This window comes from Monomorium pharaonis, chromosome 3 (genome assembly GCF_013373865.1).
Source record: "Monomorium pharaonis isolate MP-MQ-018 chromosome 3, ASM1337386v2, whole genome shotgun sequence".
In the NCBI taxonomy this organism is placed as follows: domain Eukaryota; kingdom Metazoa; phylum Arthropoda; class Insecta; order Hymenoptera; family Formicidae; genus Monomorium; species Monomorium pharaonis.
The window spans coordinates 24,105,556-24,121,465 of NC_050469.1; the positions used below are offsets into that span (position 1 = coordinate 24,105,556).

The window sequence follows — 15,910 nt, forward strand, 5'->3', positions numbered from 1 at the left end:
TACATTTACTTATTTAGTCATAGAGTCTCGTGAGTAAAAATTGTATAAAATAAATACTATTTTGTTTCTTTATAGCAGCAAAATGAATAAAACAAATTTTTGTAAATTAAGTTTCATAATATTTAAAATTAAATAAAATATATACTATTTAAAAGTATTTGCTCATTTTGTCTTTGTTAATTAAATAAGAGCTTTCAAGAAGAATAGATGTCAATCTTCCTTCCGATTTTATATTATATAAAATAATCGTATAAATCAATAAAAGACAATTTACATTAAAATGAAGAACTTTTAGAAATTCTCATGCACATTAATTTGTAAATATTTTTATACAGATAATTCATGTTAAAGAAAAAAAGAAAACATGCCCTTAAATATTATATCATTATATATCGGTTTTTTATTTTTGTCTCATGATTACTTTTGTCAGATAATCATATCATATAGCCATCATTTAATTCTTTCTAGTTTATATTTATATTTCTAAAATTTTATTTTTAGTTTTCGTTCAAGAAATACAAAAACAGCCGTGTCAATTTTAGCGATTTTCTTCTATATATATTTCGATATGTATAGGTATGCATGCATGTTTGCGCATTTCGATTACCTTCAAACGTTTCTCATATTGCAATCGCATTAGATTATAAATAGAATTCTGTCAGACAATTTACAAATCATACAAAAGTGGATTTTATGCAAGCGTCGAATATTTACTCACAGGGGTAATCAATCGATCTTGTTCTAATCGAAGTTTCCTACTTACACAATCTGTATAAATCAGACTCGTATAAACAGACGAGGGATATCTATAGCAATTTTCTCTCGACGCATCTCCTATTTCATTTTGTTTCGTGCGTTGCGGCGAGATGAGGGATGAGACGGTAACTCTTCGTGTAGCTGGCCGTTACGTAAGTCGATCTAGCTGTTTTTGGGGCAAGCGTGTTTTATCGGCGTATCAGAGGAAAGTACACAAAAGGACGAGCTCTACACAACTACTAGACCGTAGATGGCGGAATTCTCAATAATGGCGTTGTGTCAACGATCAAAAAATTTCTTCGCCGTGAGAAAGTATTGACTACGACATTCCGTGAGTTTCTGGTGTTTCACTTTCTGAAACGTAACTCGACTAGAGATGGAAATGGTGCGCAACTATTCGAACGGTTCTTCTCACTCTCGCGGATCTCGTAAAGCTCGGGCATTCCTTTTCTCAATGTGTTTCACTGTATATGCTCGTACACACGTAAGTGTGTGCGCACTATGTTAGCTAGTTGGCATTTGTCGTTTCGTCCACAGAATTCCGTAAAGTACACGTACGGAGAAATAGAAAAAGCGATGGAGATGGACGTTCTTGCGAAATCAAAGCGTCTCGCCAGGAAATATCGAAAAATTGAGTTTCTTTGACAAACAAGAAGTGAAAGGGCGAAAAGACGCTACATAAAACGAAGAACTTTTTTTTATTTCTTCGGCAAACGAGAAACAAGAAAGTAGTGATGAAAAACTGGTGGGAGAAACCGCGCGTGACATAAAGACAGTATATGTATATAACAAGGTGTAAATAACAAATAGGGAAGAGTTGACGAATGTGTGTCACTTAAGTTATTTTTAATTATATTTCCTATTTGCTACTGATTTACACGCAAATAAACATTGAAAATTGTACCTGTTCTACAATTTTTAATCTTTCACATAATAACAAATTAATTTATTATACATATGTATATATAAATTTTCTTTTATAAAAATATAAAAATTTAGTATAAAATTAAGTATAAAAAATTGCATGATTATTCATCTACAATTGATAAAAAATAACAATAATTGTACCCGATTTTTTTAAATATTAACGCACATAAAATGCAATCTATTATAAATATTACTCATTTCTCACTTATTTTCATATTTGTAGGTTTATAACTAAATTGTTTCTATTATGTAAAAATATAAAATATTAATACGGCACTATTTAAGCGACCAGTATGCATTCAATTACTCTTTTTTTATGGTTAATTGATATATTTGCGTTTTCAAAGATTTATATATATTTTATGGTATACCGGAAATGAACACGTGAGTAAAGAACTATTTATAAAAATATAAAAACTTTTTTTATTACTGTATAAAAAAAAGTGATTTCGAATTTAACCGCGGTAACGGAGTTTATCTATAAAGAATGGAATGAAAAACAAAGAATAAACCTTGGCCGGTATCCGAAACATAAGAATGCACTATCACTGACTTGACACTTGACAGTGATTGAGTTGCTTTCTTGTGGCGGTATCTCCAATATTGTAATAGTTGATATATGTTTATCTCATCTAACCTGTCTAGCAGCTTTTCGTAATGAAGAAATGTATTTGCGTACCTTTTGCGCTTTTCCTTACAAAACGTCATCTAAATTCTGCGAGCACGAGGCCTGATTTAGCTTCCTGGCGTTTGTCAGTTTCTCTAGTATAATCGTCTCGCATCCGTCGGGATTCTGCGCTTTCTGCGTATTACTGCCCAGTAAAGTCTCTTGCATGGTATTATTGCCGTTATCTATCTTGTCACTTCTGCGAGCTTCCATCGTCTTTGGAATATTACCATTGACATTTCTTGCATAACATGGAAGGACCTAAAATAAAAATAAAAATGACGGTATAAATATTTCATTTAACAATAACGACTGACTTTTTAACATTGGCAATTAAAAATAGTAAATAATTATTTTTTCGACTTGGTGAGAAGTAACGGTAACCAATTACTTTTAAAAATTACTTTCTCAACCTGCAGATTTTTTTCAGCAACATTGCTCAACTTAAGGCAAAACGCATTTAAATTAATTTAACATACCCAAAATTATTAATAAATTTCTCTCATAAATTATGTATAATCTCAAGTTGTTATGGGATAATCGTCAAGCATATCTTATTATTGCAAAACTTTAAGTCAGAAATTGATAAGAGGGGGTAATCAAGTCATAGCAGATATGGATAATGAAAAATTATTCAATGCAGGTCGAGAAAAATTAATCAAACGTTATAAGCGCAAAGAAAATGCTCGTTACTCAACTCTCGCGTGAGATTTATTTGCACAACTCTCATTAATCTCACTATAAAAGTACTTTTCCTGAAGTAGTATTACGTTGTAAAATCAAATTCTTTAATATTAATTCTTTTCAATTACTAACAAGATATCCTAATGTATTACAACAGAAAACTGTGAAACACATCGAGTGATGTTATTTTCCTCGCGTCTCGATTTCTAACAAAATAAATATGTAGAGAAAAATAAATGAAAAGAGAAGTATAATGAAAATATAGAGAGAAAGAAAAGAGGAGAAATAATAGAAACGAAATGCGCGATGTAAAATCCGACACATATTTTCTGATAGAACAAATAACAGGTAACCAGAAAATACAGAAACAGAAAAAGAAAGAGAGAGAGAGAGAGAGAGAGAGAGAGAGAGAGAGAGAATGTAAAGTATAAAACATTTTCTTATTGCACATAATTTTTTTCTATTTCAGATTTGTAAGTATAAAAAATGTCTTTTTTCAAGAAAAGTAAAGAACTATCTTTCTATTATATTCTTGCATAGGCAAATGCAATCATATTCGAAATCATCAATCTATCTATATTTTTTATTTAATATTCATATCTATATTTTTGACTGAATATTCTGATTCAAATAGCATTCAATAAGCAAAATACATTGATACATACATTTATGCGTTTATATGCGATTATCTTACTGGCACATTGCCTTAAATACGTTTCATCATTTCGCGGCCATTATATTCTGGAGAGAAGAAATATCTCCGCTACAAATTAATTTCAGCGCAATGGAATTCCAACCGCGCTAGTTTCTCCTTGTATTGCAATGTAATATACAACACGTTAGATTCTCGCTCCTTCAATAGTTTCAAACAGTTCTCTCCCAATTATTTAAAGCATCCTTCCACCTTAGAAATTGCATGCAGCTAATTCTAAATGCAGTGGCCGTATCGTGATGTAAAATTATATTATGCATACTAAAAGAAAAGATATATATATATACTATTGAAAAATTTGTATTTTTGTAAAAAAATTCTGCTAATTAAAGTTATTAAGTCAAGTTATTAACATACACATATGTAAATTTAACATACATATATCTATTAACTTAACAAATGTAAACTTCAAGTACAGAATTAAGATTTAAGATTGCTTTCTTATTAAGCTTTTTTATATATACGTTTCAAAATTTTGTTTTCCTCGTAGTTTTGATTCAATACAATTCAATCAAATACAATTAAAGAGATAAATATAAGAAATAACACTAGTGATGATGACTGTAAATGCAAGAAATATACATTACAATTTTTTTATTCATATGCTGTATCTGTGCAATCTATGCAAATGTTATCTATATCTATGCAATTTTAGTTCCGTTTTCGCAGCAATCTCACAGATGATAATCTGTTAGAAATACAGGAAAAGATATGCAGTCTATTGAAACTGAAAACTGCGGGCTTAAATTCAAAACGCAATCATTTGCAAACTATTATGTCTTAAAATCAATACAGCCTTTAAAATAAATTTAATAAATCATCGAATAGTGATGATAATAAAGAAATGCTCAGTCTTTCTTCAAATTATATATCTTCGGCATTGTTATCGGATCGCAATGCAAATAATACACCGAATTTCGAGATGGACAACAGTAGTACAATACAAATCATTAAATGATAGTAACGTATCATTTATCATACTTTATATATTTTATAAATATTTGATAATAGCAGGTTGTATTTTTTATCTATTGATAAAAAATTTCCAATTTAATTTAAAACTGATACAAATTAGACAAAAAGACTACTTACAATTAGTTAAAATTCATTTGAACAGCAAGGTGGATATTTATTGATATAAATTTATATATATATTTAAAAATAAATTCTCAAAAACTGTAACACCTAATCCCCGATTTGCTTTATTCCTCTACTTATGAAAATGTAATACTGGGCAATATTAAAATATTAATTGGTCAATAATTATTACTTATTTTAAGTATTAAAAGTATTAATACCAGTATTTTAAATATTTTAAATAAATGTTAACTACTGACCAATTCAATACTGCCTAGTGTTACATTTTTATAAGAATTCTCTGTTTAATAAGGATAATTCACTTGTTCGTGTATGCGCGATGTGACAATAAAATTGAATGTTTTTATATCTTTAAATGCACACAACAAGTTGACATTGCATGCCTATTATAAATTAATGTATATCAACTGATTTCAAGCCAGGACATGCAAGAAACCATGCACATGTGTCACACATCATGGCTCTTTTTAGTATGCATGTTTTCTCTACCTGTCTTGTGATAATGACTTGAATCTGGTATATCTGGTCCCAACATATTGCGCGCCTGCTCTTAACGAACGCTTCATGAGCAAGCGCAGATCTGTCCTGTAAAAAGGATCAATGTGGCCTACTCTTAAGGAATATAGAATGCGCAAGCGTCGACAGATTACGAAGGCGCACACGTCAGTAAACGAAAATGAAGTGAAGAGCTAACATCAAGCTCTGTTACAAATTGAAAAAAAATGAGAAAAATCAACATCGGAAACGCACAGAATATTGCAACAGATTTATGAATAACTGTATTAATCAAGAAGAAACGATTTCGTATCATCCTGCGTAAAGATTTAAGTAAGCAAAAAATCTATTCATGTGTTTGTGTTACACAGCCGGATGAAGACGTCAGAAAGCGCGAAAAATCGCAACCTATGACAACTTACTGCATTACAATTCTTATAAATCTCGTTCAATATTTTATTCAACGTGTCCAATTTTTGTTCAATTTGTAATAAAACTTGATGTTAAGTTTTTTGCATTTTCATTCACTGATGTGTGCTCTTATGTAATCAGTTTACGCTTGCGCATAGCTGTACGTCAAGAGTAGACAAACTTGGTTATGTTGATCCTCGATAGAACAGTTATCATACTGAAAGAAGAAAAGGAAGAAAAAGAATATGTATCCCCGCAAGAAGGATTAATCCGCTCAATCCTTTGAGTTTAGCAAACCGACGGATTCGAGCACACTGCGGACACTCACATTCAAATACACATTTTCACTCACACACATACATTACTTATTTTGTTTTTCACAAGTTGATTTTATTCTTTAATACCCAACTATTGGTTAACCCTGGCCGAATTAATTATTGCTATATGAAGCTATATGAACAGTATTCATTTATCATCTTTGAAAAAATTAATCTGGCGTAAATTTTGATGTAGTATTCAAAGAGACCAGTTTAATATGTACGTACCTGTTTAAATTCCTTCCGGAAATTGTCGTTGAGCCAAGCATAGAGGAATGGATTGTAGCAGGTGCTGCTCATTGCGATGCAGTGCGATATGAAGAAGTAGAACCGAAAGTAGGGCCAAACGTAGTAAACATCCGTATAGAAGTCAGCAATAATGAGGGCAATGTTGAGCGGCAACCAGCATGCACCAAATATAGAAACCATCGCGATCAGCATCCGGTTTGTTCGGCGTTTCCTCTCGCGATCCTCTTCCTCGCGCCTGTTGGACTTGCTACCGGGTTTAGCGCGCGCCCGATCGTTCAACTTGATCGACACACATATGTAGCAGAAAGCAATCACGAAGAATGGCACGATGAATTGTAGTATCGAAGTCAACAAACTGAAGATCTTGCGAAATGACTCACTAGGCCAATTCTCCGCGCACCAGAAGGTGTGCTTTCTATCCTGCACCATGTGCATATAAAGGCCAAATGGCAGGGTAATCAATGATGCGATCAACCAGATACCCATGATAATCACCAGGCATGTCTTGATTCTCATTCGTGCATGGAACGGATAGATGATCACCAGAAACCGATCAACTGCTATGCTGGTTAATGTAAGCGTGCTGATATACACACTCACGGCCTGAGCGTAGGGTACCAAATGGCAGAGAGTTTTACCGAAAATCCAACCGCCTAGGAAAGTGTACAAAGGAGTAAAAGGCACAGCCAAAAAGCACAGCAACATATCACTGAGCGCAAGATTCGCGATAAAAAGATTGGTAACTGTGTGCATTCGACGATTTCGCCCGACAACGAAGATCACGAACACATTACCTAATATTCCAAGTACGAAGATAATACTGTAGATCACATAAAACACTATTTGTACCATTAGATTTGACATCATGTCCTCGGATAAGTTATTTACTGCAGTCGTATTTTGGTTATCCATTTTTATCTTGCTTTCTTCAAGAAAGAGGAAAACTTCTTTACTCCCTGATTGTCTCTACCTTGTCGATAATGCGATTCAGTAGAGAATTATTCGGAATTGCAAAGCAAAAATATATGCCAGCAACGTTGATCCACAGGCCATGAATTAAAGGATCAGCGCATTCTGGAAATAAAAAAAATTAATTTAAAATATTGTGCATTTTCTTAAAGTTTTAAATCTCAAAAAAATTTAAATTAAATATTAAAATTTAAAAAAATTGGTCAAGTTATGTAAATCCATAAAAAATAAATTAAATTAACGCGAGTAAGTCACGGATCTTAATTAAGAAGCACATTTGTCCGGCTTTTGCGTTTTTACACGTCATTTATTCAGAATTATTGAAAGATCTTTGAAAGTTCTGATACAAAAATTGTAAATTCAAATTCAAGGGCAGCTATTTGTAAGTTGACAGTAACTCGAGTTGGAATGATTACGAAACTGTAGGCTAAATGTTAAAGATTCGATTGAAGCAAAAAGACAATTCTATGTTAATGTAGTGCATTCCATTATTTTATACGGAGCATCAAATTGTATTAATGGTATTATAGATAAGAAAATTAATCCCATTTACTAAGATGCAAAACAGAGTTGCAACACAATTAATCAGTGCTTATGGGACTATTTTTTATAACGGTTGATTATAATTTTTTATAATCAACCTTTTAAACAAAAATTCCTCCTATTAAACTATTAATTAAAAATAAAGAATAAGTAGTTCTGTGAGAAAATTATGTAGGAAAATTCTTTTCAAAAATGTGTGATATGGTAAGAAGGGAAAAGGTTTTAGCAGGTAGGTCTCACACTCCCTTGAGGTAAGAGCCTGTAATGTAGTCCTTTTAAAAGATTTCCTTCTATCTCATTAAAAGAAAAGTCCTAATTCCGGATCAAATACGTAAAATTAATTGTTTTACAGATATACAAAATCACTTCTTGCAATCTATCATTGCAAATATTTAAAATTTTTTAAATTTTTAATGATCAAACATTTAAAAACAATTGTTAATATCACAAATTAATAAAAATTACTTTAACCTTACATGATCCATAATTCGAACTATCATTTTATATGTATTTAGTTTTTCGCAGAAAAATATTCATTAAAAAGGCAAAAAAAAAAAATATTAAAGCAACGAAATCTACGAAAGCAACTACAAAAGAAACTTAACAATGCCGCCAAGAGCTTAAAAAGCAAAAAACAAGTTTAATGCTGGAATAGCAGATTAGAGGTATGATAAAAAATTCCAATTATATTAAAAATTATTTCTTTTTTCTTCATTCTTTTCCTTTTGCAAAATTGTTCTGTTTAGATGACAATTTTTCTTTGTATAATCTGACTGATTAGTATGAATATTCCTAAGAAAATTATCTCGAATAGCGTAGGATCTTTTTGATGTATTAATTTATTTAGACTAAAACTTTTACTTTCTTTTTTAAAGCAAAAAGAGTTGTTAATAAATCAAGTCCCTTTTAACAATTCTTTCGATAAAAAAACTTTACGCTACTTTTTAGTTATTGTATGTTAATTTATAACGAAATATTTTACTTTTTGATTTCAGATTACCTTCGGCAATTGAACGTTTAAACGATGAAAGCTTTTAGATGAGCGAATTATAGCTTCAGATAATTAAATTAGATAAAGTTCCGCATCGCGGTATCCTCGCAGGGCCAACTGTCTGAAAGCATCGATTACGCTTGACGCGTATGCAAGCGTTGCATCTCTTACCCGACTTCCACCAAGTTTATCCTTTAAACGCGATTTAATTCAAGTTTATTGACTCTGACAGTTTATCCGAGATAAATAATATCCAATCCGATAAATAGGTTGCTAAAGGCATCATTATACTTTCTCAAATTATGATATAATCTTTACGCTAATCTTCGTTAATTTATAAAATATAAATATGTAATCATCTAGAGACATTTGTATCAAGAATTTTTTTGATAATTTAAAAGTATGATATGCTTGATTATTATATGCTTCGATGTTGATAACGAAAACGATTTTGCTCATAATTTTGTTTAATCGTGGCAATGACAGGCAATTAACATGTTTCGCGGCGGAACTTTTGAACCCTGATCAAACGACGTTCGTTCCTCTTGTTGAAACAAGACATGGGAGAGCAATTAGGAGCACCGATTATGACGTCGTCTCGACGTGGAAAACTGTCAGCAAACTTTGGCGGTGTCGTCGCCATCAACCAAACGTTTTGGAAAGTTTTGAGCGGTTAACAATTCCGACTATATCGCACTTCATGGATCTTAAAAATCAAGAAAAAGAGACGGAAAGAGAAAGAGAGTGGAAGAGAGAAAAAGAGAAAATTATTATAGAATAAGGCTATTTCAAAAGTTCGACAAAATCTTTAGTTTAATTAATTTCTATAATTTTAAAAGTTGGCTAATCTATTTGACAGACGTAAACAAGTTCAGGTAATTTTTTAGCATAAAGCGTAAAAATTAATTAGCGAATTTTTAAATAATAACAATCGTAAGTTCGTACACCATATCCAAAAGAATCGTTTATATATACCTTTTTCCGTTTTATAGAATTGTAAATAATTATAAAATATTTATTTAATTTCTGTTTAAAGTATTTTGGAGTAACGTAAAAAATTTATTCCCGTATACGAAAAACATTGTTATAATTGTTGCAACAATATCTTTTATATTTAAAAAAGAACTGTATGTAAATTCAATTCAATTCATATATTGGTATATGTTGTATTGAATGCAACTGTTAGGATGTTCGTTTGTACGTATGGTCTATACCTCACTATATTCTTATAATAAGTAATATGTGATTAGTATACATATATGGTTAACCCAACTAAAAGATTATTTGTTATTTAGTTAAGACAAAATTTTAAGACAAGACAAAATCAGCAAAATCGAATGCGACCTAACGGAATATTTAGTACTTTTTTTGTACTACCAAAATTAATTTTCCTGAATTTCCTGCCAGCTTCATAGAGTTTTCTTATTTCTGTGATCTGCAGAACAACTAGTATAACTAAGAGATCTTTAAAATATAATTGTACAGCACAGCACTCAAAATTGAGTTTTATTGCAGTATTAGAATAAAAAACGATAATATTATAATCGGCTCACAATAAATTTTTATATAAAATAAATGTGTATTATTGTGATCCTTCTTATACATATACAGAGTGTCCCAAAACATATGGGTCAACGATCGTAAAAAAGTAGAAAAGATCAAGATAAACATAAAAGTCCAATATTGTCTTGGGTCAGGTCTTGGGTTAGGTCCATCAATAATCGAGGTATTAATTTTTCAAATTATGCGAATGAAAGCGCGCCGAAGAAAGAGCTCGATCCGCTCGAGCCATAACACGGAAGAAAAAAATCTATCGTGAATGTATGATAAGCTTTTATTAATTTACTGTTCACAATTACGATAGAAATTAATTAGATTATTTGTAGATTCCGTAGATACGTTAATATCTCGATTATTGGTGGACCTAACCCAAGACAATATTGGACTTTTATGTTCATCTCGATCCCTTCTACCTTTTTACGAGCGTTGACCCACATGTTTTGGGATACCCTCTATATTATTTATTTATATTCCAATTAGCAAAATGTCTATGCCAGTAGATTAGCAGTTATTAAATTCGTATTCTAGTGGCGTATTCTAGATTAATTGGCGACAGATTTTGCTCGATTTTTATTGCCAATTATATCAAACTGTTAAGCTGCGTGTAGAACTATTGTATTTATATCATCAATTTACTGCATCTGAACTGATTCTATTTTTAGAATTTTATTGTATCTTTCTAGTAATACAATTACATTACGATTAGTTTACGCTTGTTAAAGCCATATAACAGCTACGCTTGCTGAAATTGGAGTAATCATAAACCACTTCCAGATTGTTATGGCTCCTATAACTCTTTTGCGGTTAGACAAGCGAAAAATAACATCATTATTCTGTTGTAAAAATCTTAATTTTTTTCTCCATATATAAAAATGCATTTCACACATAATAATGTTAATATAGTGTAATAATTTCTATTTTTATTAATAAATAGTGTCTTGTTTTACAAAAAATAAATTTTTAATCAGTAAATTATTTATTATTAAAATCCAAATATTTTCTTTTATTTTTATTTCTTCAAATAATTATATTTTTTGAAATGTTCGAAATTATGGCATTAAAAAAAATTATTTTTTAATTTATTTCCAAATTTCGAAACGCTATTTGAGGAATATTTTACCTTAAGCTTTTCCCAAAATTCAAATTTCTGAAAAAAAATTTTTTTTTCAAATTTTTGTATTTTAATGAGATACGTACATCTATTGTTCTTTTATTTGCTATCATTGTATTATTTAACTAGAAATACTAACATTTTGTAACTGCATGAAAAGATTATAACTACATTCTTGTTTGGAGAATATCTTTATTTTCAAAATATTAAATATTAAAATAAAAATTTATAGCATCAAACAGGCTTATTTACATAAAAAATTTTGTATAAGTTTTATCAAGAAAATATATTCGCATTACTCAATAATTTTCACAATATAATAAAAGAAAAAATATTGAATTATAAAATAGGAATATCTTTAAACCAAGACTTAAAATTTGTAATGCTATTATTAGTGTATTATATATATGTAAAACAAATGTTATATAAAAATTGATAGATGCTTAAGTCGCGTTTTAGCGCTCATAATCAGAAAAGACAAATAGGTAGAATGTACCTACTACTTAAAAAAAATACATATGTAACATATATCGGAATGATTTCTTGAATTCTCATTTCATCAGTACTCTTTAGGAAATAAAATACATTGACAATAAAAATGAGATCATCAACGATAGGTTATTATACAAGACTGTAATAATATTACAAAAATTAAGATAAAATCGTAGAATCACATAATAAACTTGTAAACATTATAAAATTGAAAGCGATTACAAGGCAATATGTTTGGTGGCTTTGTATCAATTTAAGGAAGTAGGCGAAAAATTGTGCAAATTGTAATTTAATACATAATAAACCGAGAAACAAAAATATATAAATAAGAATCTACGAAAAATATTCACCATTTTTAAAATTTCAAAAAATACTAATTTTTCTAATAATGTAATAATATTACATATAAAATAATAGCACTCTTTTACTTAGCTATAAATGAGCAAAGCAGGTTATACAAACTTTTAAAATGGCATTAGGAAAGGATATTTCAGAACGACAAATTACATACTATGGTATTATAAAAATACAACAAATACTGTTTCATTACTGTACCACGTTACATTTAATATTAGAAATGTCAAGAGTTAAATAAACGTTTAATAGGAAATTACATATGCATTTAATTATAAAAGCATCGGATATAATTAAATTGAATATAAACAATAATAATTTAAAAAATTGTAATTTGCGCAAATTTCAAGATAGAGTAAAGGATAGAATTAAAAGCAGCAATAATTATACCCAAATTAAATGCGCGTTTAAAAAAATTAAAAAATACACAGAATTATTATATTATATAACTGAATAACAGAAACAAATGTTAGAAGCAATATATCGATTAAATATAAAGGAATATTGCGCCTCGGAATTGGAGAAAACAAAGTTTAAACTCATTAGAAACTACTAATAGCGGGGTACAAAAGACATTAGAGAATTCTAATAATCAAAACGATAAAACCTTGCAGAAGCAAGGGAATTTATTTTCAAAGAAAAAAAAGATACTCCAAACAAAAATTTATAAAGGTAGAGAAGATGGAAATGAACGGAAGGGCCAGAACAGGCAACACCATGTATGTCGTCATAAAAAAGATTATGCCCACAACGTTGTTAAGATAATTATAACGCACATTGAATTTTTTATGATCGACTTGTGAGAGGAAAACATATGTTATAATAAAAGACATATTGTATTAATAAAATTAGAGGGCACGGATATCTCATTTGGCAAAAATGGATGTCTACTAAAGCTACATTATTAAAAAAATACGTGTACAGCATATAAAATCAGAATGATTTGTCAAACCCATATTCTACTCATATTCATTGAACCCGTAATATACATATATAACATACAATGTAGTCAGAAAATAAATATGTACAAAAACTAAAAAGAGTAATAAAACAAGCAAGTTCGAATATTAAGTCGAAAAGCGTGAAATTAAAGTAATAATCAAGATCTACGGATCAGTAGACGCGAAGCAACAGGATTCATTTGTTAAGCGCGGTTCGGATAGTCGAGGAGTCAGTCGTACGACAACGAAAGCGTAAGGAGTACTTTAGCGTAAAGTTGCAAAAGTTTATAAGACCAACAGTATGTGGCTATAACAGTGACTTAATAATTGTTAAATTTTCTTAAAGTGCTCTTTAGCTTTTAAATTTTAACTATATCAGAATTGATGGTTGACAATTCATAGTTCCAATCCAAATATCACGTGATTAAAAATAAAATCAAATAAAGTTTATGCTTGTCAGTGTACACATATGCTTTACTACTTTAATCTAAATAAAACTGTTGCAGTAATTTAAAAACTAACTTTTGTGAAAAGTAATTTAAAAAATTTAGAAATAATGATTATGATATAAACTACAACAAACTATGTTCTCCAAACGAGATGAAGAATAACAGAATCGACAAAAACTGGGCTCAAATTAAAAAGAGCTTGCAGAACAGTTTAAAATTGATGAATTAATAGTATCTTGTCAAAACTTTAATAAAAATGACTTTAATATTATACAAACTTTTGTAAGCGCTATATTTTTTTATCCTTAATACAAAAACTTACATTTATCTTCTACATTTGCCGTTTAGTTCTTTTTATTTTATCGTCCACACTTAATAATAATTTACGAAGATTGTTTTCACGCACACTCATAAATTGTATAAGTCTACACTTTGTTCGTAATTACGAACTTGATATTTTTATCTCGGATATCAACGTAACTATCACTACAGAGTATCAGCTCGCGGAGTCAGCTTTCTGACCTATGTCAGCGACGGAAGCAGACTGAGGACTGAGACGCGAGAAAATCGGTTTCGACTACTTTGAGGGAGACCGACAGCGAATACGCGCGCAGGCGTATGATCGCACGTGATCGCGATGTGCGCCTACCTGTACACCTACACGCGGAGATGTATTTATAAAGAAATAGTGTCAATGTTTTACACTCTACTAAATTTTTAAGAAAATATTAAGTAAGTCAATATACATTATAATTACAAAATAAATTATAAAACAACATACAATAAATAATTAATGAGAACGACTTCTTTGTGTAAAATCATCTAAGTGGTCATTTACGCAATAAAAACTATAGGTGACTATTAAAAGCGAAACATATGTCGCACGTTATTAAGAGCGTCGCACAGGTTTCTTTCCTCGTGTAACATTCGGGTCTCCCACGGAAAAATAATAAAACTGCACATTCGAGAAATATATCCTCGTAAATAATATTTTTTCAAAGGCTTTTTTATTTTTAAAAGTTTTCAAATTATTTATGACTTTATTCAAATAAAATAATAGGTTTCTATTGTATTTATTTATAAATAACTTTTATTTAAGTAAATATCTTTACTTTATTAAAACTAGATTTACTCTATTTTATTTCAGACAAAATTCTCAAATAACGCAGGGATAATCACATTACAAACTAAACAAATTTGAAATAAATTCAAGAAGAATTATTTTTGTAGATCTAAAAAAAGATTCAAAATTAATGACATAAAAGTGAATTCTTCTTACAAACTCTTAAAATTGTTTATAGAATAAAAATGAAGAATAAAAAGAGAATTAATTTCATAATTAGAAAATTATTTGTTTTAGATTTCCTTGCTATTTGGCCAAATTATCTTTCGGTTTTTGTATACACACACACACTCACGCACCCACTCACAGAGTATCTCAGTAAAAGAGACTTTGAAGCGTCTACATAGAGTAAGAGTAGGAGTGATGACTTTGTCGTAAAATGCTTACAACAGTCTTGTCTAGAACGATAAAATAAGCGTAGAAATACGACCAATTAGCAATGTCAAAGATAGGAAACAAACTGCTCTGATTGGCTGAGCGTAACAGTGTAAGAGTAAGAGTTAGAGTAAGAGTAGAAAATAAAATTACTCATTCCTATGTTTACCGGTATTACCATAATGTATAAATAAACCGTCTTTTTATTTATTTAGAATTGCGATTGAAGAAACGAGACGCGCGCGAAAGTACAAAAATTTTATCTACATAATGCAACTTCTTTAACCGCTATTAATTTAAGCGTACCGCAAAATAACATAGCTAAGCTTCGAATGTATCTTTTTTCCGTGCATTACTATTTTCCTGTCGCTGTTTTAATTTACACACTAATTTTAATAAGTAAATCACGGTCAGGTGAGCTGAGAACAAAATCCTTCCGAATCACTATACATATTTCGTGGTTTATCACGATCCGTCTCACATAAGGTCGGGAGCTACGTCAAGGCGGCGACCAGGAATATTTGAGATTTCCGCGAGTCAGAGAATATTCTCCTGAATCTAATAATTGAAATGAATATATCCTTTGCACATAGTTCAATTTCGGGGCAAAAAGGGAATAAAGAGCGGCAAGTTTGCGAGTGGGAAGTTTTCCCGTTTGCATATTATTGCGCAAAATTCTTCGATCT

At 30.2% G+C, this 15,910-nt stretch overlaps 1 protein-coding gene and 1 long non-coding RNA gene across 10 annotated transcripts in view; one reads left to right on the forward strand and one right to left on the reverse strand.

The window, feature by feature from the left end:
* Window positions 1-14,281, reverse strand: part of LOC105838822 (prolactin-releasing peptide receptor) — a 71,989-nt gene extending 57,708 nt beyond the window's left edge. For 5 of the 9 annotated variants that reach the window (XR_004962469.1, XR_004962465.1, XR_004962468.1 and 2 more), the window contains exons 1-3: window positions 6,296-8,462; window positions 5,334-5,429; window positions 2,363-2,611 (exon numbers count right to left, since the gene is read on the reverse strand). Coding sequence is in view for 2 of the 9 variants with exons in the window: in XM_036283925.1 (XP_036139818.1) it covers window positions 2,378-2,611; window positions 5,334-5,429; window positions 6,296-7,228 (1,263 nt within the window). In the remaining 7 variants the exon portion in view is untranslated. Of the gene's footprint in view, window positions 1-396; window positions 923-2,362; window positions 2,612-5,333; window positions 5,430-6,295; window positions 8,463-14,048 lie in introns of those variants that run through there. The other 4 variants (XR_004962470.1, XR_004962467.1, XM_036283926.1 and 1 more) reach the window with 4 other exon arrangements.
* LOC114254452 lies at window positions 8,358-10,391 on the forward strand. The gene is made up of 2 exons (XR_003625826.1): window positions 8,358-8,493; window positions 8,824-10,391. It is a non-coding gene; the product is annotated as an uncharacterized LOC114254452 (long non-coding RNA).
* Window positions 14,282-15,910: the final 1,629 nt, after the last annotated feature.